Genomic DNA, 21,326 nt, shown 5'->3' with positions numbered 1-21,326 from the left:
GACCGATCTAGATATTTAGACTTGGATTCTAAGATTTATGTAAATTTGGCGCACAAAGATCCAATAAACCAAAATGCACATGAATTGTTTTGCTTCAGGAAGGCCGGTAGGAGCAGTGAACCACATTATCCACGTCATGGGATTGTATGCCACGATAATTGCTGTTAGTGTTAGCTAGAGACCAACGTACATCATGTACTGCAAACAAAGCCTTTGTGGTCTGAGGAGATGATGGCCCTCTATTCGTATGCCCCTATTCTCTCCGCAAAGTGTGATACCTTGATAGCATTTGGCTTGAGAATGCCCCAGGAGTTTGTATTTCTACTCCCTCTAATTCACGTAATGACATAAATGCAGAGGTTTATTAGACCATGGTAATCTGAAAGATACCCGCTGCATGAGACACGCAAAGACGACCTGTAGTTTAACTTTTAGCACAGACATATTTCTAAACGAAGAAAGGGGACGAAAAGAAATATCTTGAAGGATGCATTATCCGTGACCACTACTTATCGCTGGACCACCGCCTCCTGCCCAACCGTCAGGATTCAGAAAGCAATCGCCAAGAACATCGAAAACCATTCCTGAAAACCGGCGTCCAAATCTACCTCTCCGGTTGATCCAAATGGACTAACACTCGCAAGTCGCAACCATCCCCGTTCCCTTCCTGCTGCTCCATTGATCCGATGGCCGCCACGGCCTTCCGCTTCCACCCTGCCGCCTTCTTCTCAGCTCATCCGGGCGAGGCAGGGGCCAAGAGGCCGCTCCACCATTGCCCACCTCACAGGATCCTTGTCCCAAGAAGAGCCTGCCTTCTCAGGGCTAAGTCATCGAATGGGCTACCACAGATCGGCGCCTCGTTCGGCAACACCAATGGTACCGCCTGCTGCTACCTACCGTCGAACTAGCAAGTAGCAACTAGCTTGCTATGCATAATGGCTATTTAGAGGGAAGTAGTTCCTGCAGAGGTGCTAGATGGAAGGCCAGCCGGAGATGGGCCACCGGAGCAGGGAGGGAGCACCGTCAGCATCACCGTCGTCGGCGCCTCCGGCGACCTCGCCAAGAAGAAGATCTTCCCCGCGCTCTTCGCCTTGTTCTACGAGGACTGCCTCCCAGAGGTTTGTGACCTTCTTTGTTCAGCTACGGATGGTGTCAGCTGTTCAGTTTGGGAGTCTGGTGGGTCTCGGTTTCAGACAACCTCTGTTGATGCAGCATTTTACAGTATTCGGTTATGCTCGTAGTAAGATGAGTGATGAAGAGCTCAGGACCATGATTAGTAGGACTCTAACATGCCGAATTGACAAAAGGTATGATTGTATTATTATTCTTTTTTGAATTGTTATGCTCTGTGTCAGTAGAGTTTCCATTGGTGTTTATGAACTACAGATTTTCGCCCTGGCTACACCTTTAGCGCTATTTATCTGATGGGCTTGCCAAAATAGAGGAAACTGCTGTCTGTACTATGGCATTCCATCACATAGTTGCAACTCGTATAAGGATTTCATTTTCGAACAGATGGCAGGAGTTTGTCATAGAAAGTATAACAAAAGTCCACAAATTCGATCTTTTTATATTCTGTTACTGAAGCTGCCATCAGCTATGCAATTGGTTTAAGCTTTCCAGCCTCAATTCAGTTTCATTTCTTTCCTTTTGTCCAAGTTCTGTGTCACCAAAGTTGCATTCTGAATTAATGCGCATTCTGTTTGAAAAAAATAACAGGAAGAACTGCGGTGGTAAAATGGAACAGTTTCTGCAGAGGTGCTTCTATCAATCTGGGCAGTACAACACAGAGGAGGGGTTTGCTGAATTAGACCGGAAGCTTAAAGAAAAAGAGGTACCGACATCGCAAATCAAGTTTGGATCATATTTGAAATTCAGCAACCATTATGCACGTTGCACCTAACCTCCAGTGCAGTTCAGAAAATTTTCTTAATCTCATATGGAAATGTGATGATTTTGCATACAGTAGCTTTTGTCTTATTGAAGTTCAGTTACCAATTCATTTCTGTGTAGAACTGCAAAATATTCACGCTTCAGAATTTTGTGTCATCAGGAAGGCAGGCTACCAAACAGGCTATTTTACCTGTCCATCCCTCCAAACATATTCGTCGATGTGGTAAGATCCGCTAGCCGCACCGCGTCTTCTTCAAGTGGATGGACTAGATTTATAGTGGAGAAGCCATTCGGTCGCGACTCGGAGTCCTCAGGGGAGCTCACTCGGTCCTTGAAGAAGTACTTGGCCGAGGAGCAGATATTCAGGTAGTCGTAGTTACGTGATAGGAATAGGATATGAACAATTTCAGATACTCTCTTGTGATTGCACCACATCCACATGGACTGAAGTACTTCCAACTGAATGTATCCTGCTCCTGCAGGATTGACCATTATTTGGGCAAGGAGCTGGTTGAGAACCTCTCAGTCCTCCGTTTCTCCAACCTCGTCTTTGAACCACTGTGGTCGAGGAACTACATCCGGAACGTGCAGCTCATCTTCTCTGAAGATTTCGGCACCGAGGGTCGAGGCGGGTCTGCAGTACCCTTCTTCCATACAATTTTTTTGAGGAATTCTTCCATACAAATGTTCAGTGCAACTTAGACAGTTCAGCGAAATCAAACGATAGTGAATTAGTGATGGATGGGTGTCCTTGTTGGATTGGCTGCAGCTACTTTGACAACTACGGGATCATCCGGGACATCATGCAGAACCACCTGCTGCAGATCCTGGCCCTGTTCGCCATGGAGACCCCGGTGAGCCTTGACGCCGAGGACATCCGCAACGAGAAGGTGAAGGTGCTGCGGTCGATGCGGCAGCTGAAGCTGGAGGACGTGGTGGTGGGGCAGTACAAGGGCCACACCAGGGGCGGCAAGTCCTTCCCCGGCTACGCCGACGACCCCACCGTGCCCAAGGGCAGCATCACGCCCACCTTCGCCGCCGCCGCGCTCTTCATCGACAACGCGCGCTGGGACGGCGTGCCGTTCCTCATGAAAGCCGGCAAGGCGCTGCACACCCGGCGGTCAGTTCTGCCCTCTCAGGATTACTACAATCCATGTCCTTGCAACCGATGATCTGAAATGGCGATGCAGGGCGGAGATCCGGGTGCAGTTCCGGCGGGTGCCGGGCAACCTGTACCGGCGGAACATCGGGACGGACCTGGACACGGCGACCAACGAGCTGGTGCTCCGGGTGCAGCCCGACGAGGCGATCTACCTCAAGATCAACAACAAGGTGCCCGGGCTGGGCATGCGGCTGGACCGCAGCAACCTCAACCTGCTCTACTCCGAGCGGTACCGCCGCGAGATCCCGGACGCGTACGAGCGGCTGCTGCTGGACGCCATCGAGGGCGAGCGCCGGCTCTTCATCCGGAGCGACGAGCTCGACGCGGCGTGGGGCATCTTCACGCCCGTGCTCAGGGAGCTGGAGGACAAGAGGGTGGCGCCGGAGCTCTACCCGTACGGCAGCAGGGGCCCCGTCGGCGCGCACTACCTCGCCGCCAACTACAACGTCAGGTGGGGCGACGTCACCGGCGACGACGGATCCTTCTAGACTGCAAGATCGATCCATTGGACACGCCGTGTGCAGTTGTGTGTGCGCATTCATCCTGTTACTTGGAGATTCACAGAATAAAAATTAAAGTTGCTCCTCGCAAGAGAAAGGGGAAGATTGTGAATAAAGCAGAACTGCTCGGTATCTTCATTGTGTTCTAAATTTCTAATCTAGCAAGGGCTGTAAATTATCCTTAGTAGTGTAGTAGTCTGTGCTTTTAAAAACTCATCCTTGATGTGTACTTTGATCTTGCATTCTTGCTCTTGCTCGCCTCCTCGTACAAAAAGGACAGCAAATGAGCGATAGCATTTGGATGGCAGCTTGACCAACAGATTTCCATTCTTGCAAACCGTCCATTTCACCATGTAAGTGGCAAAACCAAACCCAAAAGGTAAGAAAAGAGAATGAAAATTTTGAAACAAATCACTGCTTCCTAGTGGCACACCACCAACCTAGTGAAAAAGTAGTGGGGAAACCAAAGACAGCAAACAGCAATTTGGTGGCATGAATCAGTGAATCGCTGAATTCCTGGGACGGCCACCCACTCGAAGCCTGACCAAGCTTAAGCGCCCCCATTCCTTTTTCCTAATTCGGCAGGTTAGATTCAATTGCCTCCTTTAGTCCTTTTCACCCTCACCGCCGCTCAGGCAGCTGTCAATTCATCGAGGCGAGGTCACAGGCTCACAGCCACACTGAGTTCTCACTCAACTGTACTGAACGGTGAACACCTTGTCTTCGTAGACATCGCCCTCGCCCGCTGAGCGCTGACCAACGGAAGGGAGCAACCGCGGCGGTGCCATGGACAGCCAAGACGGCGCCGGCGAGAATCGATCCAAGGTGAGCATACGCGCGCGCCCGCACCTTCCCTTCTAATGACGCCATGCGTCCATAACCATGCCTGAATCGATGAATCCTGAGCTAAAATGGGCCTCTCCCCTGCGTGTGCCTGGGCGCGGACATCCCGGATCGGGATGCCAAAGTGGGGAAGCTCTTCTTCTTCTTCTTGGTTCAGTTCTGTGCCTGCGACCCCGTGTGGGATTAGCTAGCGTTTCCGTAAACCATGGTTAGAGCAAGAACGCAGCAAGATTCTTGCTGCTGTCTGCCTGTGCCTGTGCGGGGTCGGTGAAACCACGAATTTGATTTTTGTTAATTGTGTGGGCTGCTTCAGAAATTAAGCTCTAAACTGACGGTTGTTTTATTCCCTTCGGCGTTTCTGTAGGTGGCTTCGGAAACTAAGTTGATTAAGCAGCCTACTTGGGTCTTCGTTGAGAAAGAATCGGTAGGTTTTGGTTCCTATTGCTACATAGATGTGCATTAGCCGAACCGGCCAATTTATCTGCTTTGAGAGAAATCAAGCCAAATTTCCTTGCGTATTTCCTCTGTTTGATTCAGATTCGACCATTTATATCGACTGCTAAGTTCCATTGCTTGGAGGGCCTTGGCACTCACATCTGGTGCTTCTGAAATTTACTGCATTTGCATGTAAAACTTAAGGAGTCAAAGACTGGCTAACAAGCTCTCATGAGGAGGATTAGCCTGTTCTGTGCCTCATGTATGCATGCTGATTTCTTGGTCTTTTAGACAAAGGAAACTTTACTACATCACTGAAACAAGGTCCCCAGGTCCCGGCCTCTGCACCAAGTAGGTGCACGCAGGATGCTAATTGCTCGGTAGCTGAAAGTGCTGCTGGTAGATTGATGCTACTTTCTGTTCTTGTTTAAGCACTGATTGTGATATATAGGCCTTTGTACATTATTGGTCTCTAAGCTCATAGATCACTGTCTTGATGGTCCTCATTAGCATGATGAAATAGATGTTCATGCTGTGAATTAAATGAATATACTTCTTTGCTATTATAGTACTGAACCAAATTTAGAAATAGACTATGCAATATGTCCTTTCTTTTGCCACATGCAAATAAAGTCCTCAGTTAAGTTGAACGATTGTAGATTGTGACTTCAATCTTCAGAAGCAACTCCTAATTTTGTGATCAGGTAAATGACTTGAGAGAGCGAATTCTCCAACTCACTGGGCATGGTTGTCATGAAGAAGAGGTATGTTGTCATTTGGAAGCAGCTTGGTGTATTCAATCAATGTGTCTTTCTCCTGTTATTTTGTTGCAGCTTCATTGATACTGTTCGTGGTATTGACCTGATAACAGGAAATATTACAAGCGGATCTACTGGAGAAGCTCAACAGATGTAAAAGGGATACACTAATCGAACTATGCCGTTCATTTGGTGTCATTGGCTCACGAGCTAATAGGAAGGTTAGTTCAGCTAAATACTTGAAATTTCTGTTATCATCTGCCAGTTGATGCACATTGGAAAACATCTCTATTTCTTCTACAGGAGGAACTGGTGTCATTTCTGATGGAATTCGTGAAGGACCAATGTTCTGACATCGATGGCGCATACTCTGATAAGGTCCTAAACTGCAAAATTTTTAGAACACTTCATCTAGAAACACTAGCACATGCTGTTGTTTTCCTCCGTAACTGCTAACCTATAGCCCCATTGTCATTGGCACACTGATTATTGTCCGTATGTCTTATCGATTGTAGAAAATCAAGAAAAGAAGGCGTATGAAAGAAGAAGAAAGTTTGTCTACTGGTAAACCTTCAAAGGTATAGTGTCCTTTTGGAATTAGTTTGTATGCTTCCAGACTGTTTTTAGCATCACCAAAGTGGCAAGGCTCCTTATTTATGTAAATATATTATAATTATTTTGGTTTGACCTATGGTTTGTTCTGCAAATTCTTTCAGGTTTCATCTTTTCCATGACCTATATGTCTTATCAAAAATACTAGTTTAGTGCTTACTACTTTCACTTTATTTATTTCTTTATTTTCAAACTAACGCAGAAAAATAAACAAGACGGTCAAGAAGATGCTGATGGGAAGAATGGTGGGGAGGATAGAGCAAAATATTCTGACTGTGACTTGATGGATAACAGATACATATATGCTGATAATAAGAAAGGAAAATTCCCCAAGGAACAAACCAACCTTGAGCCTTCTGAGAGGATAAATGGCTGTGTTTCGGAACATTTTGATGGAGTGTCTCACAGTGAAGTGCCAAATCCTACATATGAGCAAGCAATGATTACCACACCATCTAAAAAGTTGGTAACAATTGCTGACGGTGATAGTACTGATGTGAAGGCTTTTAAAAATAATTCTTCTATTACCAAGAAAAAAGGAACTCCCAAGGAAGATCGCAAAGTCAAATCTTGTGGTATGCTTCTGGATGATTTGCTGTGACTTATGCATGTGTGCTGCTTATCTGCATGCGAATAACATGTAAAACAAAGAAAGTATGTTCCATATTCAGTAATGCGCCATGAGTATTATTTGTTTGAACTGGTTTTTATTAACTTTTTGCTATTGTGTCTGGAAAAAATAACATTTATGATGTGGTGATGCAACTGAATATTGTGACTGGAAAGATACCTTTTACAGGTCCAGCCATTAAGGGGGATGTAGTAAATTAACATTTTTTAATAATCTGTAAAAAAGAAACTAGAGCATGTTCCACATGTTCAAAGTTGGTAAACAATGCCTTATAACTCAAGAGAATATGCAAAAACTCTTCAATACTATAATTACAAAGAGAATATATGGTATATACTTGTTCCAGAAAGGAAGATACTGTAATATTATTCATGTAGACTGGAGTTGAAGTGCTTGGTTTAATAGAGGGGTTTTAAATCAAATGTTTAATTGACACAAATTAGTATGGTGTATATATATAGTAAAAGAGCTAGTACAGATCAACAGCGGAGGTTCAAATATATGCAAAAGTCAAGTGCATAATCTGTAAAGTACTTGCAAAGAAGTAAGAATCACATGGGCAACATAAATAGAGTTGTGTGGTTAACCGCCAGTATAGTTGACAATATTTTATTCTAAATTATTTATAGTACTTCAACAGGAATTGGTTAGAATTATCAGCTAATTTAAAAGAATGCATCTTTAAATCCAACTATGGATTACTTTTAACTTTTAAGTAAATAGCAAGTTTTTGTGAGGTAGGAGGAAAAACTGTGTATCTCGATTTGAAGTAAGAAAAGAAACTTGAAAGTATTTCTTCAACACCACCACTGCCTCTTATTTTTAACTGTTAGGTTGCATGGGGATTCCTTCAATATCATTTCTCTGACATTATTATGTAAGCTAACTGCTTTTCTAACAGTTTGGATGAGTCCTAGTTCCTAATTTTGAAAACTTTGTATCCCTTTCCATTATAGGTAAACAGGAGTCTAAAGGAGACACAAAACCACGAAAACATGCAATGAAACCAAGTAAGGAAGAGCTGAGAGAAGCTGTCTTTCTTATCTTGGATACCGCAGACTTTGCCACGGTGAGATATTGTACATCATTTGTCTCTAACAACTTCTCTGTTATAGTGTTATGTGTTGGGTTATACTAATATACAATAGTTGTTTTGAGATATTCCAACTATTGTTTACATTTCCCTGTTTCTTTTCTTTTCACCCATTTCAGATGACTTTTGGAGATGTTGTAAAAGAAGTTGGTATGTCTTTACTTACTTCCTTTTCAGAGGCCTTTTATATCTGATGCTTGCAGATATGCTGGGTCATTATTTTATTGTAAAGGCATCTATGAAGCTGAGCATTCATTGTTTTTTAGCTGGTGGAGCTTTCTGACTTGATTTCATATCTTCAGACAGATACTTTGGAAAGGATCTGTTTGAGAGAAAGCCACTAATAAGGTCCCTTATAGAAGAGGAGCTCTTTAGGCTAACGGAGGAGGCAGAGAAGAAGGAATTGGAAGAGGAGGAACTAGCAGAAGCAAAGGCTAGAGCTGAGCAAGCTGCCAAGGAAATGTCACAGGTTCAAACAGTTGAATCAGGTATTGAGAAGCAAAATTTACTTCAAGCCAGTCCAGATGGTAAAACTAAAGACAGCTCAAAGAACACAAATGACAGTACTAATGATAAAGGGGTCAATGGTGGGGCTTCTGTGGATTCTGCTATTAAGAGAAACAGCAGTGATGCTGCTGAAGATTTACAAGACTACAAAGCCGATGCTGATACACAGAATGAAAACGTCCGTGATGAATTAATGAAGGATGGCAAGGGTGAAATGGTTGCACCCATAGCAAACAGTGATAGTGCCGTGCAAGATTCAAGCCCAAGCAATTACGAAGATGAGACCATGAAGAACAGCAATGTTCAAATCCTAGAAGATTCTAAAAATGGAAAAGTGGAAGGGGCTAGTAATGGAGAAAATAATGACACTGAAGCTAGTAGAAATGAAGAAGGCAGGAGTGGGGATGTTGGCAGCAATGCAGATGCTGTCAATGGATGTGAAGCTGAGGAGTCTAACAATCGTGGAAATGATGAACATGCAGAACACACAGAAGATGGCAAAGCTCAGGAAGCTCACAACACTGAGAACAGCATAAATGTAGAAATCCATGGTGATAAAGATGGCAAAGCAAAAGAGGAGGATATAAATGCAGAACAAAGTCAAGCAGATGCTGGCAGCAATGGTAAAGCTGAAGATGATGAGCACAATGCAAACACCAAAGGTGACGTCGATTCTGGAAAGAATCGTGCTGCTGAGAAGGGAAAGACTGATGATGATGTGAAAGGCAACAGCGACGGTGACAGCTGAAGAAAGCCCATTGTGATGATATGGATGTAGATTGTAAAAGAGAGTTGGTATCGAGATCCAGCTTATGCAGGGTTCATTGTATCGCTAGAGTTTACCACTGATACCATGACTCTTGTAGGGTAGCTTTTGCAGAGTCATGGAAAGCCGAGGTCTGGCCAGTTTGTCATGTAAGTCCAGTTGGGGCTGTTATGTGATGAATGAGAAGCTTCTGTATGGGCACTGAAGCAAGAAATTCAGAGAAGCTTTTGTATGGGCACTGAAGCAAGAAATCCAGAGTAGCATCTGTTAGCAAAGTTTACGGGCCACCTGCGCACCTGGTCCGAGTTCAGCGTCCTAGGTGGCAGACCGGACACTTGCGCACCTCACAGACCGGGCGCCGTCCCACGTGTTCCCGGGCCCACCCCTACGGCACGGATCAATCCTACGTGGCGCCCATCCACGGAGAAGGAATCGCCAGGTGGCACATACTTATCAGCAAACGAACGGCGGGAGGCGCACCACGTTCACACCTGGATGCGTTCTTATCCGCGCGATCCAACGGACCCGCCCATTCCCCACCATTGCTCTCCAGTCGTCCTCGAGCTTCAAATCTCTCGAGGACACGAACCCTCGACAAAATTTTCCCTCCTTTTCGTTTTCTTTTCTTTTGAAATAATTCGTTTTCTTTTCGTAGTTCCTGTTCTTGCATCATGCACAGGTGTTGATGCTTCGATTCATTGCGTCAGCGTCAGCATCAGGCGCCTGCTCTGCATCCTCTCGGCGGCCTTGCTGCTCTGCTTGTTGAATTGAGGCAGAGGAGGAGGAGGAGGAGGAGGAGGGAGGCGGGCGGGGATGCCGGACTCGGACAACGACTCCGGCGGCCCGAGCAACGCCGGCGGCGAGCTTTCGTCGCCGCGGGAGCAGGACCGGTTCCTCCCCATCGCGAACGTGAGCCGGATCATGAAGAAGGCGCTCCCCGCGAACGCCAAGATCAGCAAGGACGCCAAGGAGACGGTGCAGGAGTGCGTCTCCGAGTTCATCTCCTTCATCACCGGCGAGGCCTCCGACAAGTGCCAGCGCGAGAAGCGCAAGACCATCAACGGCGACGACCTGCTCTGGGCCATGACCACGCTCGGCTTCGAGGACTACGTCGAGCCGCTCAAGCACTACCTCCACAAGTTCCGCGAGATCGAGGGCGAGAGGGCCGCCGCCTCCTCGGGCGCCTCGGGCTCCGCAGCCGCGCAGCAGCAGGGCGACGTGGCGAGGGGAGCTGCCAATGCCGGCGGGTACGCCGGGTACGGCGCGCCCGGCGCCGGCGGCATGATGATGATGATGGGGCAGCCCATGTACGGCTCGCCGCAGCAGCAGCAACAGCAACCGCCGCCACAGCAGCAGCAGCACCAACAGCATCATCACATGGCAATGGGAGGCAGAGGGGGTTACGGCCATCAAGGAGGCGGCGGTGGCGGTGGCTCGTCGTCGTCGTCGGGGCTTGGCCGGCAAGACAGGGCGTGAATCGCCATGATACCCTTCACTGCGCTGAATCGCTGATACGAGTCCATATTACCCAATTGACAAAGCACCTTGTTCTTCCTGTTGATGTATGTTTTACTGATGAATTAATCTGAGGCTCCGATTCGAAGCGGCGAATTACTCCCCGTTTCATACGAGAATTGAACTTGCGTTTTGGATGAATTTTGAGGGTTCGAGATATAGGGCCCAATGCAAGTGCAAGTGTATTTATTCAGCCATTGGCCGTTGCTGAAATACTGTTCCTGGTCAAACTAGAACAGGATATCTGTGTTCTCGTCTCACGGAAATGATCCTTGAAAACACCAAAAGGATTGCTGTGTCGCTACTTGTCAGAGCGCCAAATGTATCCAGCAACCAACCAATCAAATCAGCAACCAGCAGCGAGATGATTGCACGCAACCCGCAGTGAAGCGAGGCTTGAACCGTCGTTTCAACCACCAGGTCCAGACGATGCTTGATCTCGGCATTTAGGCCCCTCGTTGTTCTCGCACAGGTTTGCACGTCAGGCTTTGAAAAAAAAAGGTGTGTTGTGCTGTAGCTAACGTGTCTCGACATTCTTTAGGCAAAGTTTGGCCAGCAGCTATGGCCACTCTTCTTTAGGTAATATATATTTTGTACTGCTAGCACAGCTAGCTTCACTTCGCTCATGGTTGCCTCAGTGAGGCACGAATGTAATTGATGATATCTCACTGTCCCTACCCTATCATTTTCGTACGTCTCTGAAAGCTAAGGTGCCGTGCAGTTGTGTATTTTAGCTGGCCCAAATCGCCGGTGTTATCTTGGGCGACATGGATGGATGAGTGGCTTGCCGTTAGCTTTCGCTTAGGGCGGAATTAAAGGCCAAAAGCGCCGGGCTGGACGATAAGGAAATCGATCGCTCAGTCATTGGCAGCTGATCTCTGATCAGGAGTGTTTTTGGTCTTTCTTGAGGCGTTTTAGCTGCATGCGTAAAGGTTAAAGCAAGATTAGGCGCGGGCCTCACTCGATCTCTAATCTCTATGGAGGAACTATATATACACCCCATGACCTGCGGCTCGGAAAGGTTGTTTATTTGTACATCTTATTAGGATCTGAGTAAGTTTAGACAACTGCATTGTGCTCTAACCTATCAGAAAAACTATACTTCTGATACCCCCGTTTCACAAAAATATCTAAACTTTGCAGATATAGATTAGCACAAAGCTAAACGTTTCTCTATCATTTTTTGTTTGGAATTGGACGTATAATTTAGTTGGCATCCGGAACCCACATGTAAGGCTCCCAAACTGCCAAACAATTTAAGCAGGCCTCTTTGAACCTAGCTAGTTGAAGAGTCATAGAACTTGCATATAGTTTCCTCCATGGGTCAGCATTGGTTCAAGTCCATGGACGATGGAAAGATCGGGCCCTGCAGTTCTAGGGTGTTCCTATTTAGAGGCTTTCGGGCTCGGTGGCTTATGAACGCTTCAAAATTGCCGGATTTGTAATAATCATTATTTGATGTTAGCTTTTGGTGTAATATATCTTGCTTGGTTGTTGACTTGTTGCACCGACCGTATCTGAGTTTGCATTCCAATGAGGACTGGATTAAAAAAAAAGGTAGAAGTACAAAATTTTGAATTAGCGCCAGGGTATTCTCCGTATTTTTCTGAACCGTAAAGAGAAGAAACACGTACTTTTAAGAAGAAACAAAGAAGGATTTTCATGAGTCATAAGATAAATATATCAAGTGGAGAAAAGAATTTCTAAACTGGCCCAACTCGACGAATCAACACCTGCCTTGGGCCGTATTTGCAGCTAGGCTGAACGACTTGTCGGACTGGACCGTGTTAGCATTCTAGCTTTGGGCTAGAGAGCATGAATTATTATTAGGGCTTGTACAACGCTGGATTAAGGTACCTGCTGCTACCTGCTGCGGAAGATCGCTTTGAAGATGACGATTCGACGGAAGCTGAAGACTAGTCGTGTAGCTAGCTTTAACGTTCTTGTTTAGTCAGTAAGGTTTGCGTCCCCTTTTGATGTGGATTGAGGTACGTTTTAATTGAAAAGATTAGAATAGGTACTTGTAGATTAAGAGAGGGAGGGGTGAATCTATTTTAAAATCAGTTCAAAGTTCAAACTAATTAGCATAAAATGTAAACTAAAATATATTATCTAGCGTGAAAATTTTGTCCAAAAAGTTTTGCAACCTATAGTCAATCCTAATAACAATTTTAGCAAAATACAACACTAAGAATGTAAAGAATGTAAAGGTAAAAAGATTGCAATAAGAAATGCGGAAATATAGAGTAAGGGGATGAGGGGAAGCGAACATTCAACACGAAGATTTATCCTATGGTATCGGTAGTCACAAGGCTACCTCTAGTCCACATTGTTGGAGCACTCACTAAGAGTATTGCTTTCCGGTCGCCGAGTCTCTTTCGAGACTCTTCTGACTCGCCACCGAGATTTAGCCATCAAGGCTCTCACCAAATCCTCGGTCACCTCGATGTCGTCTCCACTAACGAGCTTCTCCAAGAATGAGGGGTCTCCACGTCCCCTGCACAAAGCTATCGTCGCCACTCCACACCAAACCGAAGAGTCGATGACTTGCCGGCGAGCCACCAAAATTCCAAAAGGCCGGCACACCGAGATACAACTTAAGAAACCAGCATACAAGGCAACAACGCCTTGCTCTCACACTCTCTCTAGAGCTAATCCTAACACTAACACTTTTAAAGCTTGTGCTAAATCTAAAGATGCGATCAATGAGCTCTTGGGTGGCTTGGAGAACTTTCTTAGAGGGTGGGTAGCTTCCCACGAATCCAGCAGCCTCAAATGACCCGAGATGAGGCCTTATATAGCCTAGAGATCCATTTCTAGCCGTTGCTTGCTTTTCTGCCAAAAAATCTAAAACGTCATTTAAACCGGTCACAGCCGTCAGTTTAACCGGTCACTCTGAATCTGCATGCTAGCCGTTGAACGTCTCTCTGCCATGCCTAAGCTTGCTTGCGTCACTGCACCGACGCACCGTCGGTTCAACCAGTGCTGAAAACCTTTAGCTTTCTCCAACTCCAAACGCTTCTGCATCATTAAACTACCGACGCTTGACTCAAGATTGTCGGTTCAACCGGTGCCTCTGGCACTTTTTCACTTGAGCGCCATACCTTTTCCTTGTTGCCATGCTTGCCTTTTTATAGCGTCGGTTTAACCGCTGCTACTTAGTTTTCTACACTTGATCGCCAGTTGAACTAACAATGCACCGATCGGTTCAAAACTAGAGGCGTTGGTTAAACTGGTCGCCCCTGCTGCATCTTGTCCAAATAATTGTTGCGGTCAATTGGACATCCTCAACTCGATTTTCGCTGCAAGCTTGAGTATCTTAACTGCGATTTGAACCATCTTGTATATGAATTGGACTCCATCTATAGATCACAAACTCGTTAGTTCTATTAACTATGTTATCATATAATTATCAAAATTAACAACTATTGCCTAATAAAATCATGTTTCTTACAGTTGTTTATCCTTTTGTGAGGTGCGGGCCTGGGAGACCCAGGTTGTCGACGATCGATGAGGGGGCTGGAGCCTGAAAGTGAGTCCCTAGCTTCTCTCTCGTTCCTCCCAATCATCCCACCTCTTTTGACACCATCCTTTTTATCTGCTCTGTCGTTATAAATATTGAATTTCCATCCTGATAATGCAAATTCTAATTCCAAAGATATTTTTATACAGACTTTGATAAAGAAATATAGATTAAAATATGAATTGAATCACATAAAAACATCGATACTCGACGATACATGCCCACAAGCTCAAATAGGATAATATCCACATTAAGCTAAACCTAGAGTGAGGCTCACTCTCATTCACTTGCAGTCCCTGACGTATCCGCACGTACAGCAATATGGATTTTAGTTCCTCCATCCAGATGCGCACATTTTATTGTTTAATCGTTTAATTTTAGGTGTTGATAACAAAATCGACATGGAGTACTTGGCCGTCGTCTCTCTACCCTCCTCTCTTCTAGTGCGGTACAACGCGGGGCGCATGCCCCTACCCTCCTCCTCATCCTCATAAAATGAAGTTTTTACTTTGTATATTCTCTTATTTGTGTTAAATATATGAGGTTCCAGTATTAATAGCAAAGGTAGGATGGTGTTAACAAATATGAGATAGTAACATAGATTTTTACGGAACTCAAATTCACAGTCAGTAAATTCTACACAACTATAGCGGACGCCGGACGGAGAGACAAAATCATTAACTACCTCTTTTGATCGTTGAGAAAATTATTGACTATCTCTTTTTGATCTTTCTTCCTAATAGTGGGAGAATTTTTTAATAGTTACCAGTGTCAATGTGACGAGTTAAAGTGGGTAGAAGATAATGGACGTTATTATGGTAGAAGGATTTATTTATTAATTTACATGGTAACATGCAGTTAGCTAAATACATGCATTTTTCATGTAGTCTATATGGACTAATTTCTAGTTTCTTCCGTGAGAGAGGAGACCTTATGGAGTCTTCCTCCACCTACACCTTGATAGAGTTAACTAGGGATAGACGGAGCTAAGTAAGCATTAGCGTATTCTATTCTATTCACAAAACTAGAGTACAACTAAGTAAATGAATAAATGGAATGGACGCATAACAGAAGAAAGATAACTTTTTAAATTTTGTTTCACGAAAAACATGAAATGGAAAATAGTAGGATACCTTGTTTAGTGGTTTCTTTTCGTTTACCCTATCAGAGACCGACCATAATTGATGACCATCAGGTAGATTTCCTCTGTTCAGTTGTGAACTGTTATCTGGAGCTGTTGATGACGAGATCGTGGCCGGAGTGGCTGGCCGCCTGGTCGGCCCGTCGCCCCTCTGGTGCGGTACAGGCACTGCGGAACACGTGCTGACTGAGCAGACACGCGAGACCACCCTTCGCCCGTCGTCGCTTCGTACGCGTATATCTCCACCTCGGCTCCCGCTGTGCGAGCAGACAGCAGAGTAGGAGCAGAGTAGAGGAGTACAGCTGGGGCGCGTGTTGGTTGGGTTCGGGGTTGGGGCGCGTGTGCGTTTCCCCGTTCGAGAAAAAGGGCAGAATCCTAGTCGCCTGGCCTTGGCCTTTCCAACTCCAAGGGGGATTGGTGCTGCGGCTGCGGGTACGGCGTACAGCTGCTGCTGCTGCCCGCTGCCATTCCTGCGAAACCGTGGTGAGAGAAAGCGGAGGAGCCGCCTTCTCCTGCTGGGGTTCTTGATTCTTTGCAAGATTGGCCTCAATCATCGCCGCCATCATCACCAAGCGAGCGAGCCATGGGTATGTGGAAGTTGGAACCAAGAGCCATCATCTCCCGTCGCCCACTCCGCGCCCCTCATGTCGGCTGGGTGAGCCGGCGCGGGGGAGGGATTGATTTCTTCCCCTTCTTGGCCCTTGCCATCTGGTTTTTGTTCGCGGATTGTGCTCCCTATCTGGAATCCTTGCGGGCTCCAGACTTTTTGTTCCATCCATTTGGGTTCTTGCCTTCTTGGAAACATCGATAAGCTCGATTGCCTCCCATTTGCTTTCTTTCTTTTCGTTTCTTGATTCAGTGAGTATATTTATTTGATTGTCCGCTGAGGCACCTGACGCGTCAAACAAAATTCATGAAATTGACGCCCAGTTTTGGAACAGATTCCATTTCTATCCGCTTTTCTTGTACCATACCACAATCGTCGTGTGGATGCGGGCGACCGTAGTTTTCTTGAATTTCCGATCTTTAGTTGCAGTTCGATTGGAATTCTGAGCGGGTGTTTTTCATGTTGTAGCAGCATTCGCAGATGGGGACCCGTCCTCTTCTTCGTCCTGCTCTTCGTGGGATAGTGACGATGAGTACCAGAAGTTCATCCAAAAGATGAACCCTCCTAGGTTCTAGCCAGTTCCTGGCCATTTTCGATGAAAAAGGAAATTATATCTGTAGTGCTAATCTTATTATCACCGTGAAAAGTTGTTTGCTGAGTTTTACTAACTAGACAATTCATATTTTCCCCCGAATTCAGGGTCACGATTGACAACGCTTCATGTGCAAATGCTACAATCATTCATGTAAGTCATAGAAAATCGACGGATTTTTACTAAATGTAATTTCTATTTGTTGCTGAATATAAGGCGGTCTTTGTTTGAATGGCACAGGTGGATAGCGCCAACAAGTATGGGATACTGCTGGAGGTTGTGCAGGTCCTCACTGATCTCAAGCTCATTGTCAGGAAAGCATACATATCCTCTGACGGGGGATGGTTCATGGATGGTACACAAGAACTACACAATGGTTCCTTTGAATTCCTTGCTTCAAAATGGGACTTGAATTTCTAACTTGTTCAGTTTCTGCTGTCAGTGTTCAATGTGACGAATCAAAGTGGGCAGAAGATAATGGACGAATCTGTGCTGGAAGGGATAAAAGATTACATTTACAAGGTAATGGTTGCTTGCCATCGTTGCTTGGCTATTTTCCTGTTCTCTTCAGTTTGCTTAATCTGTCAATCTTTCATGCAGTCTATCGCACCTGGTTCTTGTTTTCTTCCTTCACGGAGGAGGGCCATTGGAGTCGAGCCTTCCTCTGACTACACCTTGATAGAGCTAACTGGAACTGACAGACCCGGTCTTCTCTCTGAAGTGAGCGCTGTGCTCACAAATCTGGACTGTAACGTGGTGAATGCTGAGGTGTGGACACATAACGAAAGAGCAGCAGCAGTCATCCAGATCACTGATAGGAAGACTGGGTTGGCAATTCCGGATGCAGAAAGGCTTGGCAGAATCAAGGAGCGGCTTCGTAATGTGTTCAAGGGAAGGAGTAGAGATGCCAAGACAACAGTAGCAATGGGGATAACCCACACAGAGCGGCGCCTGCACCAAATGATGCTTGAGGATCGAGATTATGAAAGGTATGATAAGGATAGGGCGAATGCCAACCCCATGCCCATGGTCTCGGTTGTTAATTGGCTTCAGAAAGATTATTCTGTGGTCACAATGCGGTGCAAGGATCGATCAAAGCTTCTCTTCGACACAGTTTGCACTCTAACAGATATGCAATATGTGGTTTACCATGGGAGTGTGGATACTGAGGGCCCTCAAGCTTACCAGGTACCTCACCATGACATTTCAGCTTCTATCTCCTATTGCTAAAAAATAGACGTGTAAACTTTTGTTTCCTTCAACACCATGGTTCAACAGGAGTATTATATTAGGCACATTGATGGATCACCTGTCAATTCAGAGGCTGAGAGAAAACGAATCATCCAATGTCTTGAAGCAGCTATAGAACGGAGAGTATCCGAGGTAATTGGGAATATCGGCACTTGTGTGATTATCTTCCTTCTGTTTGATTTTCATAAGGACACTGATGCTACTTCTGCATTTAGTTGTTCAGATAGGGACTTGAATGGTGTGATGCATTGCTGACTTGCTCTAGGAAGTAAAATCATGGTTGGAGTGGTGGTGTTTTGTATTGCCTGGCACACTTCATTGTTGAGTCACTTTCAATGTTGGTCCTTTTCTTCTTGATGGAGCACATGCTGTTTTTCTCCAATGTACGAGTGTGTTGTTCACAATTAACTCATCCAGCTTACAGTTCTTTTCCTATTGTTATGCACTTTAATTTAAATACAATATATAATACTGAAGTTTGGTATCACATCACATGATGAACCTACTGAGAGAAGTTTTTTTAGTACAAAAATTCACCCGCAACTGTGTATCCCTTGCAGGGACTGAAGTTAGAGTTGTCAACAGGCGACAGAGTGGGTCTGTTATCAGATGTAACACGCATTTTCCGTGAGAACGGCTTGACAGTCACAAGGGCAGAAGTTTCAACTAGGGGTAACAAGGCTATCAATACTTTTTATGTCCGTGACACAGCAGGGAGCTTGGTTGAGCTGAAGACGCTAGAAGCAATAAGGCAGGATATAGGGCAGACCGTGCTTCAAGTAAAAGGGCACCCTGATCACCTGAAATCGACAGCACAAGAGTCGCTGACTAGGTTTCTCTTCAGCAGTCTCTTCAGACCAAGATCACCATGAAACCTTGGATTGAAGCCTGAGCAGCCCCACAGTTGGTAAATACAGTAGCTTCTGTAGCAGCATCTACCATTGTGTACATATTTTCCCATTTCTAGTGTAGAGCTGTAAATATCAACAGTCCTGTGGACATGGTTGCGCCCGGTTGCTAGTACCTAGCATGATTCAGACTGTTGTGTAAATATTGTCCTTTGCCATCTCTAGCAGTTGACTAAATCTCTTCCAATTCCGTGACACTACGCAGCTGTTGTTGATCTTCAAGGTGTGTATGCCAATCTATCATTGTTGAATGCTGATTCATAGGAGACGAAGCCGGGTTACCACGCTGCCATCAGAATGGACAGTGAAGGCAGAATGGGCATGAAGGGGAGATGTGTGGTGGGTATCAGTGGCATTGCCCCTTGGCCCTTGGGGATATTCAGAGGGTGTGGTGAAGTGTGATACGGCGGCGGCGGCGGCATACTTGTCCAAGGAATCGGGCCGACGGCGACCCGGATTTCATTTGTGCCGGGCGCACATGTCAAAATGGCCGCCAGCTCGGCAGGGGCCTACCACGGCTGCAACTTGGCGTTGGGGCTTGGCACTTCGCGGGGGGCGTCAGAGGCAGGCAGAGGCGTCTAGGTATCTCCTCTCGTGGAGCCAACTAGCTAAGCATTTTTGGTAGGCTTTCAACCTTTTTGTCTCAACCATGTTTCCTCATTTTCTGCTATGCTGTCTCTTTGCCTACTAGTACTACTATCAAGATCATCAGCATTAGTGTCTCATGGTGTTTGGCATCATCTATATGGGATGTTGCTGCATAATTGGTCTCTCAAGTCTTATGGAATACGATATCTTTTTTACTGTTCCTTTTTTGTGAAGGTTTCCAATATTTGATTTTTAAGACCTTGTGCCGTAGTACCACCAGAATCTTTCATAACACCTAGAGGCCCTACAGGCAGGGCCACAGTGCCCAGCTAAGTGCCTGCCTGCAGATATTTCTGGCGTCAGGTAAATACGTTGTGGAATTCATCTTGCTGCCTGGTCTATTGGTTGGTTTTACAGTACTTTGAGCATGGTTTCACAATCATGTCACATGCATGTCGGTGGTTAAAGTACATCTGAAGCAACTAATTGCCATCATCCACAGCCTCAATCATCTCTGAAAGTGTGAGCTGTGATCATCTGCAGAGCTGCAGCAACTTCTCAGTGAGACCTTATCTCTTGCTACTGCCAGGGGCACAGAGGACTGCCAATCATCGCTGTGCAGTGCCTGGGTATGAGTTGGAACAGATCTGGTCCTGCTACATGCTGGAGCTGGAGGAGGATCTCAACTGTTCAAGATCTGTGTGCATCAACAATCAGTTATCAGTTAGTTGAAACATTTCAATAATCTTCCATGCGCATTTCAGTTAGTTTAAAGTTAAGCAAGCTTCACCATGTGACATTGTTTCTGTCATGCAAGTGAAGAGCTGGTCTTTTCATATAGTGGGTGGCTGCAAAACTTAACCAGAAAGGGTTGGTGGGCATACATCCATCTTTAGGGACTGCAGCAGCAGCTGCTGAAACCAAGTAGATTCCAACAAACAAGTTGGAGCCTATCAGGTTCGGAGGGGCAGCAATGTGTTGTATCCCACAACTCTTGTACTATGTAGGGCAATCACAGCTTCACAGTGCCCACCTATGCAGTGCAGAAAGCCCTCTTCTGCCCCAATGGTTGCTAGGACCACTTCTGTTATGGGCACTACTAGGCACATGTGGCAGAGTCTTAGAATGTTTGTTTCTGTACAATCACTGCATGTTTTTTAGTTGATAATTGTGTTTCAGTGTTTCTAGATACGGAGTATTGAAATCCAAATCTTTACTCTGTAGTATCTCCTCATCTCTTCCTACACTCAGGCGATTGTGCGTTGACAATGGCACCATTGTGGCCACCTTTTTCCAAAAAAAAAAACCTTGCTCCACTCATCGGTTAAATGTTTGGAGCTTACGTTGCCAACACACTACAATGAGCATAAAACGGAAAGCTTCCTTTTGGACAGCAAGTAGTGGTGGTGATAATTGATCGCCATTGTGGAAGAAGCATTTTGTGAATCTTTTTAAGACATGCCGTTAGTTAACATTGGTGGAGAGAAATAAAGGCAAGTTGTAACCAACTCAATGTCCTGGGTGCCTCTTGCATCTCCTAGTAAAGGCAAGTTGTTCTAGAACATTATTCTAGCTAGTGTTCCAGAGCTAGTGTTCTAGCTAGCTTGGTCAACTAAACATTAGCATACTGAAATTTCATCTCTGGTTGACAGCATTTGGCAAATACATCCGATGGCTAGTGATTTAGGATGCTGAAGCGATGGCGCGTATCAGAAAGAAAACAAATCTCCTGTCAAATATGGTTGCCTGAATCCCATGGACATAGCCAACAAACACGAGGCTGCTATTGTGTCAGATCCGAGTAGATCTCACAATCCACGTGGGGATATATATTATATAAAAAAAGAAAAGGGAAGGCTGCTATCCTTGGTGCTGTTACAGGAGAACGACGTCTTAACAAAATAGCGGGGTGAAAATAAAAGGCATGAATTTAATGGAATATATTCTCAACAAAATAGTTTAGAAGCACAAAACAAAATAATCTAAATAAAGATGGTAGTC

General features: G+C 45.3%; 4 protein-coding genes across 16 annotated transcripts; all 4 read left to right on the top strand.

The window, feature by feature from the left end:
* The first annotated feature begins 511 nt into the window (after nucleotides 1–511).
* Nucleotides 512–3,805, top strand: LOC112874514 (glucose-6-phosphate 1-dehydrogenase, chloroplastic-like). Of its 4 annotated transcripts, none has more exons than XM_025937869.1 (8): nucleotides 512–876; nucleotides 948–1,118; nucleotides 1,223–1,307; nucleotides 1,720–1,834; nucleotides 2,054–2,259; nucleotides 2,376–2,525; nucleotides 2,663–3,013; nucleotides 3,084–3,805. In XM_025937869.1, the coding sequence occupies exons 1-8, from the start codon at nucleotides 687–689 to the stop codon at nucleotides 3,541–3,543; spliced, it is 1,728 nt and encodes a 575-aa protein (XP_025793654.1). In that variant the 5' UTR covers nucleotides 512–686; the 3' UTR covers nucleotides 3,544–3,805. The 4 variants fall into 4 exon arrangements, with proteins under 4 accessions (XP_025793654.1, XP_025793653.1, XP_025793655.1 ...); XM_025937868.1 differs by having other exon boundaries at nucleotides 515–876; nucleotides 958–1,118; nucleotides 1,213–1,307; XM_025937870.1 differs by having other exon boundaries at nucleotides 516–876; nucleotides 967–1,118; nucleotides 1,213–1,307.
* A 370-nt stretch (nucleotides 3,806–4,175) lies between these two features.
* Nucleotides 4,176–9,475, top strand: LOC112874513. Of its 2 annotated transcripts, XM_025937866.1 has the most exons (10): nucleotides 4,177–4,380; nucleotides 4,763–4,822; nucleotides 5,538–5,597; nucleotides 5,705–5,812; nucleotides 5,895–5,969; nucleotides 6,107–6,169; nucleotides 6,406–6,778; nucleotides 7,791–7,903; nucleotides 8,047–8,077; nucleotides 8,230–9,475. In XM_025937866.1, the coding sequence occupies exons 1-10, from the start codon at nucleotides 4,342–4,344 to the stop codon at nucleotides 9,180–9,182; spliced, it is 1,875 nt and encodes a 624-aa protein (XP_025793651.1). In that variant the 5' UTR covers nucleotides 4,177–4,341; the 3' UTR covers nucleotides 9,183–9,475. The 2 variants fall into 2 exon arrangements, with proteins under 2 accessions (XP_025793652.1, XP_025793651.1); XM_025937867.1 differs by lacking the exon at nucleotides 4,763–4,822 and having other exon boundaries at nucleotides 4,176–4,380.
* Nucleotides 9,476–9,627: 152 nt separating this feature from the next.
* LOC112874517 (nuclear transcription factor Y subunit B-8-like) lies at nucleotides 9,628–10,856 on the top strand. The gene has a single exon (XM_025937876.1). The coding sequence runs from the start codon at nucleotides 10,014–10,016 to the stop codon at nucleotides 10,674–10,676; it is 663 nt and encodes a 220-aa protein (XP_025793661.1). The 5' UTR covers nucleotides 9,628–10,013; the 3' UTR covers nucleotides 10,677–10,856.
* Nucleotides 10,857–15,660: 4,804 nt separating this feature from the next.
* On the top strand, nucleotides 15,661–20,458 carry LOC112874515 (ACT domain-containing protein ACR4-like). 9 transcript variants are annotated; one of them, XR_003224993.1, is made up of 11 exons: nucleotides 15,661–15,966; nucleotides 16,455–16,554; nucleotides 16,686–16,731; nucleotides 16,819–16,933; nucleotides 17,021–17,100; nucleotides 17,179–17,766; nucleotides 17,857–17,961; nucleotides 18,390–18,736; nucleotides 18,943–19,319; nucleotides 19,560–19,688; nucleotides 19,869–20,458. XR_003224993.1 is itself a non-coding variant. In XM_025937872.1 (9 exons), the coding sequence occupies exons 1-8, from the start codon at nucleotides 15,963–15,965 to the stop codon at nucleotides 18,699–18,701; spliced, it is 1,350 nt and encodes a 449-aa protein (XP_025793657.1). In that variant the 5' UTR covers nucleotides 15,661–15,962; the 3' UTR covers nucleotides 18,702–18,736; nucleotides 18,943–19,534. The 9 variants fall into 9 exon arrangements, 4 of the variants coding, with proteins under 4 accessions (XP_025793657.1, XP_025793660.1, XP_025793658.1 ...); XR_003224991.1 differs by lacking the exon at nucleotides 19,560–19,688; XR_003224992.1 differs by lacking the exon at nucleotides 19,560–19,688 and having other exon boundaries at nucleotides 18,943–19,358; nucleotides 19,915–20,458.
* Nucleotides 20,459–21,326: the final 868 nt, after the last annotated feature.

Source organism: Panicum hallii, chromosome 9, assembly GCF_002211085.1.
Source record: "Panicum hallii strain FIL2 chromosome 9, PHallii_v3.1, whole genome shotgun sequence".
Classification (NCBI taxonomy): domain Eukaryota; kingdom Viridiplantae; phylum Streptophyta; class Magnoliopsida; order Poales; family Poaceae; genus Panicum; species Panicum hallii.
Note: the sequence above shows the minus strand (reverse complement) of the source record. Positions and strands in the feature narration are given on the sequence as shown.

Bases quoted from the DNA above. Each gene is read 5' to 3' on its own strand.
- LOC112874513 (XM_025937866.1), top strand. From the start codon at position 4,342: ATGGACAGCCAAGACGGCGCCGGCGAGAATCGATCCAAG. The intron at 4,381-4,762 runs GTGAGCATACGC...GCGTTTCTGTAG, and splicing joins CCGGCGAGAATCGATCCAAG to GTGGCTTCGGAAACTAAGTT. The intron at 4,823-5,537 runs GTAGGTTTTGGT...TTTTGTGATCAG, and splicing joins TCTTCGTTGAGAAAGAATCG to GTAAATGACTTGAGAGAGCG.
- LOC112874514 (XM_025937869.1), top strand. From the start codon at position 687: ATGGCCGCCACGGCCTTCCGCTTCCACCCTGCCGCCTTCTTCTCAGCT. The intron at 1,835-2,053 runs GTACCGACATCG...TTGTGTCATCAG, and splicing joins GGAAGCTTAAAGAAAAAGAG to GAAGGCAGGCTACCAAACAG. The intron at 2,526-2,662 runs GTCTGCAGTACC...GATTGGCTGCAG, and splicing joins GGCACCGAGGGTCGAGGCGG to CTACTTTGACAACTACGGGA.
- LOC112874517 (XM_025937876.1), top strand. From the start codon at position 10,014: ATGCCGGACTCGGACAACGACTCCGGCGGCCCGAGCAACGCCGGCGGC.
- LOC112874515 (XM_025937872.1), top strand. The intron at 17,101-17,178 runs GTAATGGTTGCT...TCTTTCATGCAG, and splicing joins TAAAAGATTACATTTACAAG to TCTATCGCACCTGGTTCTTG. The intron at 17,767-17,856 runs GTACCTCACCAT...ATGGTTCAACAG, and splicing joins AGGGCCCTCAAGCTTACCAG to GAGTATTATATTAGGCACAT.